Consider the following 23,171-nt stretch of genomic DNA (forward strand, 5'->3'; position numbering starts at 1 on the left):
GAGCCACTGTCGATAGAGAATAGCACAATATACTTCCCAATTTCTGGCTCCACGGTTAGGTTAGGAAAATACTGAAGCTAGGCTTAGAAAATAATGTTTAAACTATAAATACAATTCTGATGTTAGGAAATAGTTAGAAAATAAAAGAAATAATTTTGAGAAGTCAGAGACTTGTTTTATTTTCACCAAATACATTGACACTCCATTACGTGACACATGTTTAAATAAATAATTACATATAAGTTGTATTATTGTGAATAACAATAAAAGAACAACAATCAGCAATGAATCATTTATTTACAAAACAACAGTATTAAAAAAATTACAAAACAATGTATCAATTTTTAATCAAATAATGTCCATAGGCATAGGATGAAATACCATCTTATCATCGACATAAATTCCTTTACAATTTTTGTTTCATATTCATATTCGTAATATATTATTCACACGTATCAGTGTATGTGGAGCTACATGTATTGTATATAATTTGAAATATTCAGTTTTGTGACTTAAAGGTTCATCTGGTCGGGTGCAAAACACATTTGTATATATATTAACATGATGTTTTGTTATATTGCACATGTTACGATAATAAACAATTTACTAACTTACTTACTTACAGTCAAAACTGACCTAGCAGTGGACTGTACATTGATTATAAGCACCTATGTAATGGCTGAATTTGTATTGACACTTCCTGAATTTGTATTGACACTTCCTGTAAAAATATGACCGGGAGTGGTTCGATAATATAAAATGAAATGTACTGTTCGGTGGTTCAGTTATATAGCAAATTCGCACATTTAAGTTAGAGCGTATATCTTTGTAATAAGGAGGAATCAGTGTATAACAAACAATCGAATCGTAAACACAGTATCCATTTGTTATTAATTAATCATATTGCAGGATAACGTGACTTTGTGGGGTTCCCCCTTTTAACTTGAATGGTAGTAAACACGACGGCAAGTGGTGTATTATTTCGATTTATTTTTTAAAACAATTTTTCTTAATACTTTCAATCTTTTATGATCAAAACATGACAATCCAGTTTTTGTTATTTTTTCACAATATATAATATGATCATGACTACGAATAACATTCATAGTAGATTTCTTACATGTTTCATCAGGTAATAATTGCAATTACTCTTTGTATTTTATTTATTGTTTATACGCTGTGTATTGTATATTATTTTCATACACCCTCAAATATGTAATGTATATTAATGTATGTGTGTGTTTAATATTAAATACAACATCAGCGTGCAAACAGCATAACACCTGAACAGCAGCAACCTCAGCAATCGCAGCAACCTCTGCTACAACAACAACAGATAGCACTGCATACACAGCAGAAATCGCAGCAACCTCTGCTACAACAACAACAGCAAAGAAGCAAAAGTCCCGAATGGGTAAGTTCGTATGAATTTTACTTTAAAAAGTATTGCTACATATACGTATACGTGTATTCAAAATAAGTTTTGTTTTTAGATTTCTATCTACAATATTTCTGATGCTGAGGATGATCAAGTCCTGAGAGCAGTACCTGTAAGCATTTTTTGTTATCATACTTTTTTATTGGATGGTGTAACACTTTTTCTGTTAAGTCATCACTGTCCTAGTAACTAGATATGCATGGTCACTTGTGAAATGTATTATGGATTATGGACAACAATGATGTACATTCAACCCTATCTGGCGGTCAGAATAATGTTATTATACAAGAACTGCTTATATAAACAGGTTCAAGAACCCTAAAATGGACCAAATTATTAAATGACCACAAAGTGATGGACATTGTTATAACCAATTTACACCTATATTTTTTAGTGTGATTAGTTTATGTCAAAGTGATGGATAACGCTGTTTACTTCCTAAAACAAGTGGGTTAACGCCAAGGTTACCATTTTTGTATAAAACAAGACTCATCTTTCCACAGTTTGAGCCGAGCCACTTGTTAGAGCGATTTCTATCGAGAATCACACTGGTTTAAATCCCAATTTGGCCCCACAGGATTTGTGTGCAAAGTGCTGAAGACGGACATTTACTTTCTGGACGGATTATATTTGTGTTGGAGTATCCTGTTTATTTCTTGTCTTCTATCTTGTTTTAATTATTTAATAATAATAATATACAGAACAATACAATCTATACGATCATTTAACCAAGAATAAAAGTTGATATATTCTAGAAAAAGACTTGTTGCCTTATTTCACAAAATGATGAGTACCGGTAGTTGAACGAATCTGGGACATTTAAGTTAAAACAAAAAATAACACAACGCGACTTAAACGAACCTTTAAACACTTATAGATTCACATAAGGGTAGAAGTGCCACATGTGGATATCTATTTTTGGTGCCGTGATCAGGATACTTAAAGTTTGCAGGCAATAGCAGCAGCAACATTAGCAACGACAACGGGCGGCGGAAAGCAGTAACATTTCGTTTTACAGAGGAACGATACGACGGGAAGCAGGAACCATTAATTTCTTACAGAACACTATTTCATTGACATGCTAGGGAAGCAGAGACGACATCGATACTATTTTAAAAACCATTTATAGAGACTATTTCAGCAACAACAGCGACATTATCAACAACGACAACTGGCTACAGGAGAGGCAGGAAACCACAACAACAACGAGCAGCAGCGACGAACATTTTATGTTTTTTATTTTAGAGATTTAATTAATAATTGTTAAGTGATAAACAAATAATTCCTATTATATTATCTAAATATTGTTTAATAATTACAGGTCACGCAATATCGGTGGAGCTTTCCTGAGAAACGTTCACCGAAAGCACACAGCTGAGAAGGCATTTTGTCACACAAGCCGGAGTCAGGTCAGAACCTTTTTACATCTCAGTTCTTAGACCTGGTTACCAAATTATTAAGAACTTATATTTAAGGTTGAGCTGGTTAATACCCACATTTTAGGTTACGCTGTTCAGTACTTACATTTTAGGATAAAGAAATAAGGTTACGGTTTATAATTTTGAGAAAACAAAATGGCAACAGAACCAACACCATTTCAAGTGTTAGCAGAAAGCTTGTTAAATTTACCGAAAATGTTAGCTTCGCAAGCTGCATTAAGTCAATTACCGAAATTCTCCGGAAAATCGAGCGAGTTTCAAAATTGGATACTCGAGATAGAAAGATATTTCATTATTCATAGGTGCGATGATGATAGGAAAATCAAAGTAATATTTTAGACCTCAACGGGGTCGGTATTCGAATTTGTCAAATGATAACTATCAACTAATAGGGATGTAAGTTACGAAAACTTAAAAGCGGAGTTAAGAATAAGATATGGGGAAATAACAGACCCGCAAAACGCATTATAACTATTAAGTAACGTAAAACAAAGACCGGGGCAAAACGTGGCGACATACAGAGAACGCTAGTTAATGTTAGCAAAAGACGCATGCGAGGGGGACCTCAATGAGAGGGACCCCATGCAACGAATAATAGTAGGTAACTTCATTGACGGATTAAACGATGACGCAGTTAGGATTAAACTCATAAGGAGCAACCCCACAAATTTGACCGAGTCGGTCAACATGGCGCTCAAAGAGCAGAATGAGCTGTCAGAGGACAACGCGCTCGACTATTTGAGTGCTTGACAGTAAAACGTAAGCCATCATGGGGAAATTGTTCATATTCAATAATTTATAAGACGATCTTTCCAAAATATAAAAAGGAAAAAAAAAAATTGGGGGGGGGGGGGGGTGAGAGGGGGTATAATGTAGGGTGAGGTCATTTATTAGACGATCTTTCAAAAATAAAAAAAGGAAACAAAATTTTTTTTTTTTTTGGGGGGGGGGGGGGGTGAGAGGGGGTATAATGTGGGGTGTGGTAATTTATTAGTTTATGTTAAAAAAAAAAATTGGGGGGAGGAGGTTGGGGGGGGGGGGGGGTAGGGGGGCGAGAGGAGGGGTATAATGTGGGGTGTGGTAATTTATTAGATGATGTTTAAAAAAGAAAAAATTGGGGAGGGGGAAGGGATTCTGGGTAGGGGCGTGGGGTATTGTTTGGGTGGAATCCATTGTGGTATTCAGGTAAGTGTTGTTTTGTCAAAGTAATAATAAAATGTGATAATAAATAAAGAAGTTATGGCAATTTAAGCAAAATGTTCAATTATCTAAGTGTAAAAGGGGCCATAATTATGTCAAAATGCTTGATACAGCAATATGTCAAGGGACAAAGAAAATATTTGGGGTAGAATGAAAACTTTAACATTTGCACGCTAACGCTAAAGCAGACGCCGACGCCATGTTAATGATTGTTGTCAATTTGCTTGCCAAGCCAATTGTGGTGATTCTTATATTTTTACGGAAACTACTCAAACATGTAAATTCTGTCACAAAACAGAGCCCAGGCAAATACCACGACCGGCAAGTCCTCCACGTGAGCCTGAAAACTGTGAAGATGAACTCTTATTCTGATGTCGTAATGAATAAAATCCCCTTAAAAAAAAAAAAAAAAAAAAAAAATTAATAGGTGATGGGTATTTGAATTCAGAAATTATAATGAAATCTGCATGGGTAATGGGTATTGCCTTGATTTATGATAATGCATTGATTAATCAGCAATGAAATGATATGATGAAAATTTATAGTCTACGTCACATTATCGCATTGACAATATGCGTGAAAATAGCATGATGTTGTGTATATAAGATATTTAAATTAACGAATTATACTGAAATCTGCATGGGTAATGGGTATTGCCTTGATTTATGATAATGCATTGATTAATCTTCAATGAAACGATATGATGAAAATGTATAGTCAACGTCGCTTAATCCCATTGACAATATGCGTGAAAATAGCATGATGTTGTGTATATAATATAAAATTATCATATTTTGTCATGAAAAAGGTCAATATTGCTTCATCCTATTTTATATTATCTTCGATGGTGGGTGAATTCGGAAAATAACTTTGTGATGATCTTATATTGTGTAAATAATATGAAATTCTCGTATTCTGTCATAGATAAGGTTAAAACTGTTTCATTTTATTTCACATTAATCTTCTTCTTTTTTTGCAGTAAAACAAACCTTTCGACGCCACAGGAAGCGATCGCCGACCAGACGACTCGTCACCGGCGTCCAGCCAGTCATCCCACTTTTACACCTCGACATTAGCGTTTACCTTTAAATCTTAGTTTCTTTATTATCATCATCAGTAACATTGTGATGTTGTCCTTACCGTTGAAAATTCTGTCATTGTTCACGATGCCGTTACTTACGTTGTTAATATCGTACCATATTTGTCATACTGATCTGGCATCTATCATTTCCATATTGTATATTTTTCACATTTTGTCGTCGGAAACCTAATATTGTTTTATCATAACGTTAATTTTTGTACCTTGTAATTCAGGATTTGATCTCTCTAAAGATTTTAAATCATAAAATATAAAATCTTTCTTTGATGAAAATGTGGTATGTGACGTAAGTAGAATAGAATGAAGAATTTCAGCGCCATGTTTTGAGGAGCAATGAGGAGCGAGTGAGGAGCGAGTCAGTCGGTCAAGTTGAGGTCAATTTTTAATAGGATTAAATAGCAAGGGTTGGCTAAATTCGTTTAAAGAAAAATCGTATTTTCACATTAGAAAAAAGGAAAAAATTATTTCATTATCAGTTGAGGAAATAATTAGGTTGAAGGAAATCTTCGAAACACTTCCAGAAAACATCAATGTGTTCGATCGACAGGTTACAATTGCAATTACTCATTTGTATTTATTGATTATACACTATATGTGTATTGTATATTATTATATGATAATACACTATGTGTGTATGTGTGTATTGTATATTATTTATTGATTATACTCTATGTGTGTTTGTGTGTTGTATGTTTTTTTTCATACATCTTTAAATATATAATTTATATTAACATCAGCGTGCAAACAGCATTAAGTCTGAAAATCAATCGCAACAAGAAGACTTTTCTGCAGAAGTATCGCAGAATCAACAAGAAGACTTATCTGTACAAGCATCGGAGAATCAACAAAAAGAAATTTCTGCACACGTAAAACTTGTATGCAGAAATTGTATATAATATGAACATACCTTAATAACAATAATTGATATGTTAATGTTGTAAATGTATAACCTTGTGTTTCATATGTATACGAGATGTATGTTTAAATTGAATAAAAAAAATAAAAATAAAAAATGTTATTTTTCATATATCTTAAATATATAATTTATATTAACATCAGCGTGCAAACAGCATTAAGTCTGAAAATCAATCGCAACAGGAAGACTTTTCTGCAAAAGTATCGCAGAATCAACAAGAAGACTTTTCTGTACAAGCATCGGAGAATTAACAAGAAGAAATTTCTGCACACGTATTACAAAATCATCAACAACAACAAAGCAGTGACAGTCCCAAATGGGTAATTATTTAAATTAATTATTGATTTTTTACTTTAAAAAATTTGGTTCATTCATATAAATATGTATTCAATACAAGTTTTGTTTCAGATTACCATCTACGATGAAAACCAAGATGATAACATCTTGATGGCTATACCCGTAAGCTATTTTATGATAATAACTCTTTATTGCATGGTTTGGAATTCGATTCATTTTTATTAGATGAAATGTTGTAATTACATCTTATTATCAGATAAAAAACTGCTAGACATCTTTATTTTTTCAGATGCCGACGGCTAAATGTAAGGATAGTTGTTATCATCCGGTTTATATAAATACACTTTAAGAACTGATTTTAAAACGCAACTAAAATGAATATTGTGAGAGCAATTTTATTTTTTATTTTTTATGCGTATGCAGCTGTAGAGTTTGTTGTGAATTTTGTATTTAATTTGTTTAATAAAAATACACTTATAACTAAGATCAACCCAATAGCTAGGATAACACCTAGAATAAAATCTGTTGCTTGTGAAAGAGGAATATCTCTTGGACGTGGTAACCTACATGCATTTATGCGTGAAATAGAAAGACAACCTGGAATATCTCTTGGGCGTGGTCGTGGTCATCTATATGCATTAATGCGTGAAAGGTGACATGGAAGGTAAATACATTTCTTTTAGTATCAACTCATTCTATACTACTGACGTAACGTAGAAAAATCATATAGGAATAAATAATCTTATAATATAGGAAAAATAATCTTTTAACCAAATTATAATACAGAAACAAGAAATATATAAAAATTATAAATAACAACTTTCTTACCAAATAGATACGAGAAGTAATTAAGGGAAGAACAAGTAATTCGCATTTTACGACAGTTAATTAGGACTATCCCACATGATACGGCAAATCGTGCCTTACTAAATGCATGTAAACAATTAGTTAAAACATAAAGTGGGGAGAAGCAACATTCTGAGGTGTCTCCAAGGTATGGATACAAATCGTAGATGTCAACGCAAACAGAAACCTGCACGTACAGGGACATAAAGTCCGCTGAGATAATATGTCACCTGTCCAGGAACAGCGAGGATCACATACTTTGGGGGATGTTATATTATGACAGGAGTAAGTCACGATATAATTAAGCACTTAACGAAATGGTATAAATACTCTGTCAAAAATGAACACTGCACCCTGGCTTCCCATAGGATTAATCTTAGCTTTTGTTATTTGGTTTTGTGTTGAAATTATTGTATTATCTTAAATAAGGAGCTTTAACTTTATAATCTGACTTGTGGTTCATATTACGGGACAGATGCGATATATACCAGTAAAATACATTAACTTGTGCAATAAGAGTTGTCCATTTTTTCAGTGTTTGTAGAATTTGTTTGACCAATTAAATCCTTTTTGCACTGAATTATTGTTTAATAAAGAGGAACTTTGTTTACAAAGACCATTTCATAAACTGTATGCTAAAGAATAAAACATAAACATTAAAATGCAAGTTTCTTTAAACATTAAACTGTGTTTGGTCTGACAACTTGTGGAAGGTCTGACAGATTTTCCTTGTCAGTCAGGCCAAATGTCTGACTGAGAACCTCCGGAGTTTCGTGAATTCTGTATAATGCATACATCTGAAGTATGACTGCAGATTAGGAGGATCATTTAAAATGCTCTTATTACATGTTGAGCTAAAATAAAGGGTTTATGTTAATGTACATATTTGTTCTTTGCTTTTTTTACAGTCCGGCTAAATTTTCTCCGGACCGGCAAAAGCTTCTTAAATGCCTGTCCGGATGACCGGCATATTTTTTCCAATTTCGCTTAGACTGAAACTATGATTCATTTAAATGTTTAGATTTTGTTGTTGTTTTTTAATTTAACGCCATTTTCAGCAATCTTTCAGCCATATGCTGTATATGCTGTCAGTTAATCAACACACCCGTTGTGCAGGCCTCAACAACCTAAGTGGTTTACCAGTAGCATATGCAGAGACTTTCTCAAGCAAATGATACTTATGTATGTGCCAGGGCTGGATGTACAGTGTGAAAGGCTCTAGAAAGGATTTTGAGCTTAATCACAAGGGAAGTGACATGCCCCGCCAGGGAATCGAACCCTGGTTGTCCCATTCATAGTCCAGCGCTCTACAGATTGAGCTAACTTGGTGGGTTATCCATGCTTACCAATGATAACAAGATGTGTTTGTGAAACACAATGTCCCCCTATATGATGTTTGACCTTGAAGCATGACCTTGACCTTGTGAAGGACGACCTTGACCTTTCACCACTCAAAATGTGCAGCTTCATGAGATACACATGCATGACAAATATCAAGTTGCTATCTTCAATATTGCAAAAGTATTCATAAAATAAGCGATTTTGGGCCACATATATTTGACCTCTAACCTTGAAGGATGACCTTGACCTTTCATCACTCAAAATGTGCAGCTCCATGAGATGCACATGCATGCCAAATATCAAGTTGCTATCTTCAATATTGCAAAAGTATTTATAAAATAAGCGATTTGGGCCACATATATTTGACCTCTTACCTTGAAGGATGACCTTGACCTTTCCCCACTCAAAATGTGCAGCTCCATGAGATACACATGCATGCCAAATATCAAGTTGCTATCTTCAATATTGCAAAAGTATTCATAAAATGAGCGATTTTGGCCACATATATTTGACCTCTGACCTTGAAGGATGACCTTGACCTTTCACCACTCAAAATGTGCAGCTCCATGAGATACACATGCATGCCAAATATGAAGTTGCTATCTTCAATATAGCAAAAGTTATTGCAAAATGTTAAAGTTGGCGCAAACAGACCAACAGACAGACCAACAGACAGGGCAAAACAATATGTCCCCCACTACTATAGTGGGGGACATAAAAATTAAATGAAAACGTGCAATTTGATTTTACAGTTGCTGGAAAGATAATACACATTTCTAAATTGAATGATTACAACAATATTCTTGCTTCTTCAGGTAACCCTTCTTCATCGCCAGTAGTGAAAAAATTCATGGAACTTTAACAGGGTATAAAAAGAAAGAAAGGGTCTCGAATGGGAGGAGGAATGACGTTAAATTTGTAAAACAAACTCGCAGGGTATATGTTGGATGGAAACATCAGGGCACAAACAGAGCATTCAAAGTCGTTCCTGTCAACAAGGGTGGTGGAACCAAAGTTCTGACTTTGCCTAAAAATACTACATTCATAGAAATGATAAATAAAATTTGCAACTGCTACTTCCCTGGTGTACTAAGCCGATGGCAGGGTCTCAATCTCGAAGATCTTTATTATTATATTGGTATTTAATTTAATCAAAGCTCCTTTTTGATGTTACATTCGTTACCTTTTGTTATCATAACCTAATTGTGGGTCAGAGCAAGTCAAAGCAGTTGTGACCATAACAATAGCAGAAAGAAAACAAAGTGGTATATAAGCCAGATGCGAAAGGGGGTCTGTACCCATTCGCACTTGCTATTATGCTGTTCATTTATTTGGTTAATAAAAGTTCAACTGTTGCTCTGACTTACAAATATCCGTTTTATACTTGATTCAATATTATTGTATTTACATTTAAAAATATATACATAATACAATGAGTATTATGTACATTTCAGTATGTTGTTTGAATTAAAGTTTTATACTTTGCTTATGCAACTCTATACATATAATGTTCATTTTTTTATACTTTTGAGTAATAGCCTTTTATGTGACATAATTTTACATTATTTGTGAAGCTCTTCATAATACCTCTTGCTAAAGCGAGTAATAGTGTTGTGCACCCCACATAAAATATGATTTTATGAAATTATTATAAAAAGTAAAAATATTATTATTAATAAAAAAATACAATTTATTGGCCTATTTTACATTGTTTGGTAATTTAAGATTGTTACAACAAATTTCATTTTGTTTGGTAATTTTGCATTGTTACACAATTGTTATTCCCAGACTTATAAGTGTAATTTACAAATAAAGGCCATTGTTTAAAAATTGCCCATTGTACCTTAAGTATTCACCTTAGGCCAGTTGAAAACTGACCATTTCTTTGAATTGTCATTTTTATTACCACAAATGTTTTCCACAATAGTACATAACCAGTGTCTTTTGCCAAATTTCCCTTTGGCAAATATTTATGTTTATTTTTATGTTCTTAAAAAGGTACAATGGTCACCTCATGTCATAGTGTCATTTTGACATCTGGGAGAAAACTTGGTATAAAAGTGTAGAAAATTGAATATGAAAGATATATAGAGATAGACATAAGCCTTACTTTGTCACATTTAACTTTGAAATTCTCTGTGTGATAAACTTCATTTAACTTTATAGGAAAACATTTGTTATAATAAAACATTGTCGCATAATTGGTGTATATTTGATAATAATGCATGCCCTGGTTTGTCAGTATGGCCGAAACTCATTAATTTGTTGACAGTAGACGCACAAGTTCAGTCCGTTTAAAGTGTAGATCATGACAGGATTACTAGGTTAATAGATGTTTGTTTCCGTATCGTTGTAATTACCAGCTAATAAACAAATTGGATTGACCCATCAAGTTGACATGTTTATGTAACGATACATGTATATAAAGAATGCTTTTTGGACACTTGAATATGAAGGATTTAAGACATAGGAGAAACTCTACAGGTTATTTTCAGAACCCAACCCCAAGTGGGGTGGGGTGAAGTCCTGTCTGGGTGGATTTGCACGGATTTTGTCATGTCTTGGAAACGTTGTTAGTGACTTGGAGAATTACATGGACTTGGAAGTTTTGCATTAACAAACTAATTTACAGAATTATATTGACTTGGAAACTTTATGTTAACAACTGAATAAAGAGCAAAGAACTATCCATCTAGTTTATTAGTTTGTGTTGCTATGGCACACATACTTGTTTTGGTTCAACAACAAATATTTCTGCCGCTTTTGTTTCAAAGAACTTAACCAGTCAGACTTGCTTTTAATACACTCTCGTCACATACAATCCCAATTACAAATCAGAAAACCAAGAAAAAACATATTTCGCGCACACCCTCTGACACATAGATATGACTGGATGGTTAGATTCCTTTTCACTCCCCTCAAAGATTAATGACTAGTCGTGGTGTCTCATGGTAGTTTTACATTGTCATGTACATATAACGAGTACTTTTGTTGTGTTTCCGTTTTTTTTCTTTCGTTTTTTTTCTTTTCTTCTTCTTTCCGTTGTTTTTTGTTTGTTTTTGTTTCTTTTTATGTTGTTTTGATTCAGTTTATTGTTTTCATTTTGTTATTAATTGTTGTCATCATTGTCCTTCGACATTTTTTCATTAGTATTTCATCCAGGGCATATGTTTTCAGTCATTGTTGTCATGTTTAATGTACATGCCCTTCATATGCAGATAAAGTCTGTCTAGCAATTTCGTGTTTCAATGCTAGGCTACACATTGACTGCTATAATATATCTCACTTTATATAATGATCATGATATCACGATACTCCTGACTACAAGTTGTACAAGTCTGATATTCATCTCGTAAAATGTTGTACCTGCGATTTTTATTATCTACCTAAGTAATTCAGTACTAAATTGTTACTAGATTTTTAAACCATGAAGTATAAAAATCTAACATGATGAAAATGAGGAGTGTCACGGAACACATATTATAGTATAAAATACAATCATAAAGTCATTCATTTATTACTGTATGATTGAGTAAACACATTTATCATACTGGATATTAAAACCATACGTAAATGGTATACAAATTAATTTTAAAATGATTATTATTGTATGATTGAGTTAACAATATTATTATACTTGATGTTCAAATCATATATAAATTGTGTAGAAATTAGCCTCAAAGAATACGTACAAAGATTATTATAAAGTTAAGGTATAAAATTGTAATATCGTATTTAAGAAAAATGTTAAGCAGCGAAACTTAAACGCTAATTTAGTAAATTATTATTAAATAACATATTTGTCGAATGTAGCATATCGACCTACATAAAATAATGAGTAATGCAAAAGGTACCCGAGATAGGAGAATCTAATATCAACAAGCAAATTCGTTAAATTGATATCCCCCGCCTATATACTTCTGGACACAAAAGTGTTATATTTGACACTAAAAAAAGCATTTTTTTGAAAATACAAAGGGCCATAACTCTGTTATTATCAGATGGTGTACAATGCCATTTGGCGTGCATCATCCTATTATCCATATATATACACATACCAAGTTTCAATAAAATCCACAAAAGCACTTCCAAGATATGGCTCCGGACACAAAAGTGACGGACGGACATACAGCTGGACGGACAGCGCCAAAACAATATCCCTCCGCCTCTGGCGGGGGATATATACTCATACCAAGCTTCAATGAAATCCGCCAAAGCACTTCCAAGATATGGCTCCGGACACAAAAGTGCCTATAGTAAAAAGCATTTTTTCAAGATACAAAGGGCCATAACTCTGTTTATAACAGATGGTGTACAATGCCATTTGGCGTGCATCATCCTCTTATGCATATATATACTCATACCAAGTTTCAATGAAATCCGCCAAAGCACTTCCAAGATATGGCTCTGGACACAAAAGTGCCTATAGTAAAAAGCATTTTTTCAAGATACAAAGGGCCATAACTCTGTTTTTAACAGATGGTGTATAATGCCATTTGGCGTGCATCATCCTCTTTTGCATATATATACTCATACCAAGTTTCAATGAAATCCGCCCAAGCACTTCCAAGATATGGCTCCGGACACAAAAGTGCCGGACGGACAGCCGGACGGACGGACAATGCCCAAACAATATCCCTCCGCCTCTGGCAGGGGATAATTAGTGATATAAACTCATCGATTTTGCTAGCCGCCAGCATAGTTATGATATAAGCATGTCAAAATGAACGATCTATATAGCTAGTTTCACCGGTGTAGACCGAGTTGTTGACATGTTTGAATGATATGGTTACCCTATACTTACAAGTTGCTTCCGGCTGTATTTTCGCACAAGCGGGTATAAAAAGAGCAGCTAAAAACGTAGAAGATGGACTAGGGTAACCATTAGAACTTTTAGTATCTTGGTTATTTTATAAAAATTATTATTTGGGAATTAAAAAGAAATTGAAATTATTTAGAGACTTGCGTTTTAAATATCTTTAGAGTTTTGTGTTCATAAAGAGACTTGTGTTATCAACTACGTGACAACATTAATTTAATTTAATAATTTTAACTGTGTGTGAGAACTGTGTTATGGACTATTGTTATTATTGCTATTAAAATACTTTGTTAAAATAAACACTTTTCCAACAACGCGGAACTGCGTCTCACTAAAATAACACTAAAATATCCGCAGCGGCATAATAATTCTCTAAAGTTTGTTTACTTTGGATCTCAAAGATATTGGAAGCTTTGTAATATGTGTATTGTTTTATATTAATAATATTTGTTAAATAATGACTTATTTGCACTTGCCATTTTGCTGTTTGCTTATTTGGTTAATAGAAAATCAACTGTTGCTCTGACTTACAGACTTCAACTTCTTTCAACAACGCACATGGGAGATCTTCACAATAACATAACAAGGGCTGTTTGTAAAACATGCATGCCCCCCATATGGGCTGTCCATTGTAGTGGCAGCCATTGTGTGAGCACGATTTTTGTCACTGTGACCTTGACCTTTGACCTAGTGACCTGAAAATCAATAGGGGTCATCTGCGAGTCACGATCAATGTACCTATGAAGTGTCATGATCCTAGGCAAAAGCGTTCTTGAGTTATCATCCGAAAATCATTTTACTATTTCGGGTCACCGTGACCTTGACCTTTGACCTTGTGACCTCAAAATCAATAGGGGTCATCTGCGAGTCATGATCAATCTACCTATGAAGTTTCATGATCCTAGGCAAAAGCGTTCTTGAGTTATCATCCGAAAACCATTTTACTATTTCAGGTCACCGTGACCTTGACCTTTGACCTAGTGACCTCAAAAACAATAGGGGTCATCTGCAAGTCATGATCAATCTACCTATGAAGTTTCATGATCCTAGGCGTATGCGTTCTTGAGTTATCATCCGAAAACCATTTTACTATTTCAGGTCACCGTGACCTTGACCTTTGACCTAGTGACCTCAAAAACAATAGGGGTCATCTGCAAGTCATGATCAATCTACCTATGAAGTTTCATGATCCTAGGCGTATGCGTTCTTGAGTTATCATCCGGAAACCATTTTACTATTTCGGGTCACCGTGACCTTGACCTTTGACCTAGTGACCTCAAAATTGATAGGGGTCATCTGCGAGTCATGATCAATCTACCCATGAAGTTTCATGATCCTAGGCGTATGCGTTCTTGAGTTATCATCTTTAAACTATTTTACTATTTCGGGTCACCGTGACCTTGACCTTTGACCTAGTGACCTCAAAATTGATAGGGGTCATCTGCGAGTCATGATCAATCTACCCATGAAGTTTCATGATCCTAGGCGTATGGGTTCTTTAGTTATCATCCGGAAACCATTTTAATATTTCGGGTCACCGTGACCTTGACCTTTGACCTAGTGACCTCAAAATCAATAGGGGTCATCTGCGAGTCATGATCAATCTACCCATGAAGTTTCATGATCCTAATCGTATGCGTTCTTGAGTTATCATCCGAAAACCATTTTACTATTTCGGGTCACCGTGACCTTGACCTTTGACCTAGTGACCTCAAAATCAATAGGGGTCATCTGCGAGTCATGATCAATCTACCTATGAAGTTTCATGATCCTAGACGTATGCGTTCTCGAGTTATCATACGACAACCACCTGGTGGACGGACCGACCGACCGACCGACCGACCGACATGAGCAAAGCAATATACCCCCTCTTCTTCGAAGGGGGGCATAATAAAAGAAATTCAATAATTGTAAACAAGCAAATAAGAGCACACCATATCCGACCGTGTGACAATGTTGTTAGGCCAGCAGAGGAGATTCATATATTTTCATGGAAACCATTCACATTTGTAAATTGTGAAACAGTTCAGAAACAGAGCCACCCCCAGTACTTCCATAAAGCACAGAACCAGACTGGAAATATTAAAATAAAAACATAAAGAAATAAAATACATAAATAATAAATCTTTTTGTTGACTGTAATTATTTTGTTATGATGTTTGATTTGTCAATCTCTATTAAGGTCATTATTATTATTGAAGAATATTGTTAATATATAATAATAATAATAATAATATACTGTCAAGTTAAAGCCAAAATTGGTTTCTTTGACGTACCCATCCAGATACAGATTGTTGTAGTTCTAATATTGTGTGTAGTCTATCATACAGTATATTTTCAGTCAAAAAATGTTGCAGTTTGATGTTTCATATATATTGTAAACTTTAATATTTTGGGGGTTAGGGATTTTTTTATGTCCTGTTTCTTTAACATGTATTTTATTTTATTTTTATAACCTGAAACAGATTTTTTTCCAAACGTACCACAGAAAGTGCAAGAAAGCCATCTACCACAACAGCTCACCATAAACACTTTGTGCTAAGGTGAGCTAAAATCCTACCTTAAAGCCTGAAAGCTTAAAAATGATAGCAACAACTTAATTATGAAAACAACTGTGTGCTTAATAACATTTTTTCATCACAAATATATAGGGGACTGTATGAAGATTAAAATGTTACTATTTACAATTATACCTGACCTTACTGAGATCAAATGCCCATTTGCCCATCAAATGTCAGATTACAACAAACAAGGGGACATGTATACAAATATAGTCTTATATATTTTATGTTGCTTACGTCATTGGCATGCCATTCAACAGCCAAGTTAGACAGAGCCTACAAAAAATTGCACTTTCCGGAAAAATATTGCATTCATCATTGCACTCATTTACTGACTATGAATACACACTTTATAATAAAATATGATAGAATGAACATAATGTTAGATCACAGAAAGTAAAATGCATGCAACAATTTTGAAATCATTTATTTTTAATCCTTAAAATATTAAATTGTTAAAGAATCAAGTAGTGTAACCCTTTTTTTTAAAATAAAAATATAATTTAAGTCTGTGAAAAATCTTCCAGAATTTAAATGCAGAATAAGGACTGTTGACCAGTGAAACAAAAATAAGAGCAAGTATTAATATAACTAGACTACTAACTGCTTCTTTTCTGCTACTAAACACCAGTTGCCATGGTCATATATGCTTTCCACCACATGCAAGTGAGGGACATACTTAGAGATCAACATTTCTAACTCTCCTTCCTTAAATACATGGTAGTACCTACACAATTTCCCACTTTCCTTGCTACTGAATTCTTCAGTATCATCGTCATTGACATCAGAAATTATTGGATCCTGACCACTCAAGTCTGAAGCATCACTTACCTTCTGTTTTTTCTCATTGCTTTTACCTGAAAAAGTCACATTATGATTTTCAAACTCATCTGATTCTGATTGTCCTTTTTCCTGGTCGCAAACCGAATCACACTCTTCTGATCTTTTACTTTCATAACTGTTCAAGCCACCAGGCATGTCACTGGAATATTCTGCAGAAACTAAGGCACAGTCATCACTAGAAATGAAGTCGTCACCATTAACGTTGAGTTTTATGAAGAAATCATATATTTCCACATAATCACTGGGACACTCTCCAGTGTTAAGTGTATTGGCAGGAAAATCAAGAGAAAGTCTGTGAAAAACATTTAAATCTTTGGCGTTGTCAGGTAGTGTTTTAGGATTTTGATTGTTAGGCAGGAATTTGTTGGAATTAGTATTCCTTGCAAGAAAGTGGTTGTTAACAACCTCAGGACAGCTACTCAGTGGAAACTCGCGCACTTGAAACTGCAGCTGCTCAGCTAGAGTTAACTGTTCACGAGTCAGTTTAAAACTGGACGGCCCATACAAATGATCTCGTTGTTTTGTTTGCGCTGGGACTGACATGTTTCGAGACCCATTTTTGTTTGAATGCTGACTAGTTGTGTTTTTATCAAATAATTTTAAAAGCTTTGTCTTTACTGTGGTCAGAAATGATTTTCCATCCGACTCTTGTTTGGGTCCTGGTTTAAATCCCACAGAGATTGTATCTGGACAGTTGAGTTCTTCAACCTGTTCACAGAGCACTTCAATACTTTCTGATTCATCACTTTGGTAATCAACAACATTATTAAAAGCATAACGATCACTTGAGTCTTGTTTCATGAAAGGATTGACCTGGGGCGATTTGGGGATTGATTTTCTCTCTTGGTGACCCATTTCAACCGACTGATAGAAATCACGGTTGCCAATTTCAACATCTTCTATTGTATATTCTGAGTATCCACTGTCTAGTATGATATCTTCTGCTCCAGGAATTGCTTTTTCAAAATCATCATCAACCTCACCAATGTTCCAGTGTAGGTTAATTTCCAGACCTGCATTGCAATCCACCAGCTCAGTCTTGGCATGTTCAAAATTTTCAAGAGAATGACACCCACTTTTGTTATTTAACTCTACTCTCAAGTCTTTATCAGATTTTTTTAAAATATCAAGATTTCCGGACGACATCGCACGCAGAGATGCCTCCAGTTTTCGACATTCTTGAATCAATGTGTTTTTTTGTGACGCTTTGAAATTGTTTGAGTGTCTAGTGTCCCAAACTAATTTGTCATTCTTTTCTTTTTTCACAACTTCCCTCGGACCGCAGCTGTTGAAATCTAGGGAGTAGTAGCTTGGTCTAAACTCACTTAAATCCCTAAAAAAGTAATAGCCCTTTTAACTACAAGATCTTCAAGGCCCACATATAGGAATAAGTGACTGCATTTGTAATCTAAATCTACAAATATTTGCAGAGGGGTTTAAATTACTGCATGCAATATGGAATGTCTACTCCAATAACCTCAAAAAGGTTTTACAATATGCACTACTGGAAAGCATTAATACCATCCAAGGGTCGACTCTTGCTTTCCACCAAATAATGTAACAAGTATGGTCAAAAAATAAATATACATATGTGTTTATTTTGCTAATTTTTTTGGCAATGTTGTTTTTTTCAAAAGGTTATAACAAAAAAAGTTCAACCATGTAATTACTAAATAGAATAATATATTAGAAAATAGCTTGGTCATGGTGAAAATTGACATAAAATTGCATTTCATAACTAAACAAAAACAGAAAGGCTCATCTGTGACCTTTAACCTTTAACCTTGCAAAACAGCCAAAAACTTACAGGAATGAATTTCTACTAAGTGCAGTTAATTTTGCTTAAAAAATGCAGGGAGCATTTACTAACCTTGCAGAAGTTAAGTCATCAAGACTGATGGAGCTCCCTCGCCGGAGAGTTAGCTGTGTAGCCTTCTCAATGGTGATGTCTGGTCCCACCCCATTGTCCAGGCCGGCCTCTTCATCACTGACTGACCCCGTGTTGGACACCCCTCCAGCACTGGACTGGGTGGAGGAGGTGGAGCCTGCAGGGGAGATAACACTGTGTTATCAGTAGCTGTAGTAGGCATCAAATGAGGTGTAAAGAGTGGAATAGAAATCAAATAGGCGCACAAGTGTTATTATCTCCCATGAAAAACATATTACAAAATATAACCATTATCTAGCTTTGAGAGATTTAAAAATAATTCCTAAAAAAGTAACCACAGAAGGAAAATATTTAGGTTGAGCATAGAAATTTTTTATCGTATATCCACTATAAAAAAATAAGTTAGTTTCACCTAATCAATTATAAGTTCCAGCTTGCGAGTGTACCCACAAGTGAAACAAGAGCTGTCAGAGGACAGCGCGCTCGACTATTCGAGTGCTTGACAGTATAACGTAAGCCATCATGGAGAAGGGGGGGGGGGGGTATAATGTGGGTGTGTGATCATTTAATAGATGATCTTTCAAAAATAAGATTTTTTTTTATTTTTTTTATTTATTTTAGGGGGGGTGGGGGTTGGGGGGAGAGGGGGTATAATGTGGGTGTGTGATCATTTAAAAGATGATCTTTCAAAAATAAGAAAAACAAATAATTTCTTTTTTGGGGGGTTGGGGGGGGGGGGGGGGGGGGGGTTTGGGGGAGGGGGGGGGGGGGGCGTGGGGGATGGTTTGAGTGGAGTGCATTGTGGTATGTCAGATAAGTGTTGTTTTGTCAAACTTTAACATAGATTTATCAATAATATGCATATTCTAAGTATAAAAGGGGCAATAATTCTGTCAAAATGCTTGATACAGTTGTCTGCTCTTGTTTATAGGTTGGGGTCATGATGGTAAACAAGTATGCAAAATATGAAAGTAATATGTCAAGGGATATAGGAAATATAATTTGGGTTAGTACGCAAACTTAACATAGATTTATCAATAATATGCATATTCTAAGTATAAAAGGGGCCATAATTCTGTCAAAATGCTTGATACAGTTGTTTGCTCTTGTTTATAGGTTGTGGTCATGATGGTTAACAAGAATGCAAAATATGAAAGCAATATGTCAAGGGACATTGAAAATAGTTGGGGTAGTACGCAAACTTAAACATTTGCTGCATATTCTATGTGGAAAAGGGGCCATAATTACAACAAAATGCTTGATAGAGTTGTCTGCTCTTGTTTATAGGTTGGGGTTCATGATGGTTAAAAAGTATGCAAAATATGAAAGCAATTTTGTCAAGGGACATTGAAAATAGTTGGGGTAGTACGCAAACTAACATTTGCTGCATATTCTAAGTGGAAAAGGGGCCATAATTATGACAAAATGCTTGATAGAGTTGTCTGCTCTTGTTTATAGGTTGCGGTCATGTTTGTAAACAAGTATGCAAAATATGAAAGCAATATGTCAAGGGACAATGAAATAATTGGGGTAGTACAAAAACTTTAACATTTGCACGCTAACGCAGACGCTAACGCAGACGCCGGGGTGAGTAGGATAGCTCCACTTATATTTTATATAAAATAGTCGAGCTAAAAATGAATATGCAATTTCAATGCTGCACTTTAGATTTTTAGTACATTAATTTATTGTATTTATATACAAAGATCATAAACTAATAACAAGTTAGTTTGAAAACCATGAAGTCCATTATTTGTAAACAGGAGGTTCAAATCGATCACTTCATATTGCTCACTTATCATTAAAAGGCCATTAACACTCAAAATCAACGAATACTTTGTACAATATTTAAACAAGAGGGCCAAGATGGCCCTAGTTTGCTCACCTGAGAGGAGTCGGTTCATTCAATCTTAACCAAACGTCAAACTTGACCTAGATATTGTCCAGACAAACATCCTGGTCAAGTTTCATCATTATTGAACCAAAACTCTGGCATATGGAGTGATTTTGTTTTTGTAAGATTTGACCTGGTGACCTATATTTTGAGTTGACCACCCTTACCAAACATCAAACTTTGCTTACAAAAACTAATATTATGACCAAGATTCATAAAATCTGCAACAAAATTGTGACCTCTAGAGTGTTTACAAGGATTTTGTACAATATAATGAAAATTTGGACAATATAAGGGCAATAATTATGGCATTAATTATGTGATATATATAAAACCAATCTTTTCACCAAGTTTCATGATGATTGGGCAAAAAACGTGACTTCTAGAGTGTTCAAAGTTTTTTTTACTATATAAATATAAGAAAACTGCCCCCCCCCCGGCAGCCATGTTATTAAACTGAACGGAACCGTTTTCAAACTCAACTCTCATATCAAGGAAACAAATGTTCTGACTAAATTTCATGAAAATTGGGCCAAAAATGTGACTTCTAGTGTGTTCACGTGTTTTCACTATATACATATAGAGAAAAATGCCCCCGCCCACAGGCGCCCATGTTTATTCACCGATCTGAACCATTTTCGAACTCGTCTGAGATATCAAGTAAACCAATGTTTTGACCAACTTTCATGATGAGTGGGCAAAAATTGTGACTTCCCGAGTGTTTACAAGGTTTCTCTATAGCCACATAAGGAAAACTGCCCCCCCCCCCCCCCCGGCAGCCATGTTTTTCAACTGACCGGAACCATTTTCAAACTCAACTCTCATATCACGGAAACAAATGTTCTGACCAAATTTCATGAAAATTGGGCCACAAATGTGACTTCTAGAGTGTTCACATGTTTTCACTATATACATACAGAGAAAAATGCCCCGCCCACTGGCGGCCATGTTTTTTTACCAATCTGGACCATTTTCAAACTCGTCCGAGATATCAATAAAACCAATGGTTTGACCAACTTTCATGATCATTGGGCAAAAATTGTGACTTCTAGAGTGTTTACAAGGTTTCTCTATAGCCAAATAAGGAAAACTGCCCCGCCCACTGGCGGCCATGTTTTTCAACGGACCGGAACCACTTTTGCACTCAACCAACATATCATTAAGACAAACATTTTGACAAAGTTACATGAAGATAGGGCGTGAAATGTGACTTCTACAGTGTTTACAAGTTTTTTCTTTTTTTTGACCTAGTGACCTAGTTTTTGACCCGGCACGACGCAGTTTCGAACTCGACCGAGATAACCAATCAAATATTTCAGTCATTCGTAAAAGTTGATAAGACATTCAAAATAAAGGCAAAAGAGAACAAGAGATGTGTTTGTCAGAAACACAATGCCCCCTAATGCGCCGCTTTTTTTTTACCTTTGACCTTGAAGGATGACCTTGACCTTGATCTTTTACCACTCAAAATGTGCAACTCCATTAGATACACATGCATGCCAAATATCAAGTTGCTATGTTCAATATTTCAAAAGTTATTGCAAAACTTTATGATATTAAAGTTTAAATTGTTTGACCTTTGACCTTGAAGGATGACCTTGACCTTTCACCACTCAAAATGTGCAGCTCCATGAGATACACATACATGCCAAATATCAAGTTGCTATGTTCAATATTTCAAAAGTTATTGCAAAACTTTATGATATTAAAGTTTAAATTTTTGACTGTTGACCTTGAAGGATGACCTTGACAAAATGTGCAGCTCCATGAGATACACATACATGCCAAATATCAAGTTGCTATGTTCAATATTTCAAAAGTTATTGCAAAACTTTACTGTATTAAAGTTTTACATCTTTGACCTTGAAAGATGACCTTGACCTTTTACCACTCAAAATGTGCAGCTCCATGAGATACACATGCATTCCAAATATCAAGTTGCTATGTTCAATATTTCATGAGTTATTGCAAAGTTTTACTGTATTAAAGTTTTTAATTTTTGACCTTTGACCTTGAAGGATGACCTTGACCTTTCACCACTCAAAATGTGCAGCTCCATGAGATACACATACATGCCAAATATCAAGTTGCTATGTTCAATATTTCAAAAGTTATTGCAAAACTTTATGATATTAAAGTTTTAAATTTTTGACCTTTGACCATGAAGGATGACCTTGACCTTTCACCACTCAAAATGTGCAGCTCTATGAGATACACATGCATGCCAAATATCAAGTTGATATGTTCAATATTTCAAAAGTTATTGCAAAACTTTACTGTAACCTTAAAGTTTTGGGACAGAATGACAGACAGACAGGCCAAAAACAATATACCCCCGATCTATCGATCCGGGGGCATAAAAATCTTAAAAATAAACATCAGATTTCCAAATATATGTATACATTGTATGTCATTTATAGAATATAAACAAGAGCACCGCCTTGCGGGTGCAGACCGCTCATCTATTTTCTTTTTAAAGGTGAAGGGACTCTCATTTTCAATCACAAAGGAGGGAGGAGTGGAGTGAAGAGGGGTGTATAGTGTGGGGTTGTGGACATTTATTACATTATCTTCCAAAAAAGCGAAAAAA

At 34.8% G+C, this 23,171-nt stretch overlaps 1 protein-coding gene and 2 long non-coding RNA genes across 4 annotated transcripts in view; 2 read left to right on the forward strand and 1 right to left on the reverse strand.

The window, feature by feature from the left end:
• The first annotated feature begins 848 nt into the window (after positions 1–848).
• LOC127858954 (uncharacterized) lies at positions 849–5,853 on the forward strand. Its single transcript, XR_008039209.1, has 3 exons — positions 849–1,414; positions 2,760–2,847; positions 5,057–5,853. It is a non-coding gene; the product is annotated as an uncharacterized LOC127858954 (long non-coding RNA).
• Positions 5,854–14,236: 8,383 nt separating this feature from the next.
• Positions 14,237–14,665, forward strand: LOC127858956 (uncharacterized). Its single transcript, XR_008039210.1, has 2 exons — positions 14,237–14,348; positions 14,494–14,665. It is a non-coding gene; the product is annotated as an uncharacterized LOC127858956 (long non-coding RNA).
• LOC127858938 (uncharacterized) overlaps positions 14,564–23,171 on the reverse strand; it is a 49,122-nt gene continuing 40,514 nt past the window's right edge. For both annotated transcript variants that reach the window (XM_052396305.1, XM_052396304.1), the window contains exons 7-9: positions 18,670–18,844; positions 15,085–18,132; positions 14,564–14,649 (exon numbers count right to left, since the gene is read on the reverse strand). In XM_052396305.1, coding sequence (XP_052252265.1) covers positions 16,548–18,132; positions 18,670–18,844 — 1,760 coding nt within the window. In that variant the 3' untranslated portion in view covers positions 14,564–14,649; positions 15,085–16,547. The remainder of the gene's footprint in view (positions 14,650–15,084; positions 18,133–18,669; positions 18,845–23,171) is intronic.

The sequence above is a fragment of the Dreissena polymorpha genome, chromosome 14 (genome assembly GCF_020536995.1).
Source record: "Dreissena polymorpha isolate Duluth1 chromosome 14, UMN_Dpol_1.0, whole genome shotgun sequence".
Lineage (NCBI taxonomy): Eukaryota > Metazoa > Mollusca > Bivalvia > Myida > Dreissenidae > Dreissena > Dreissena polymorpha.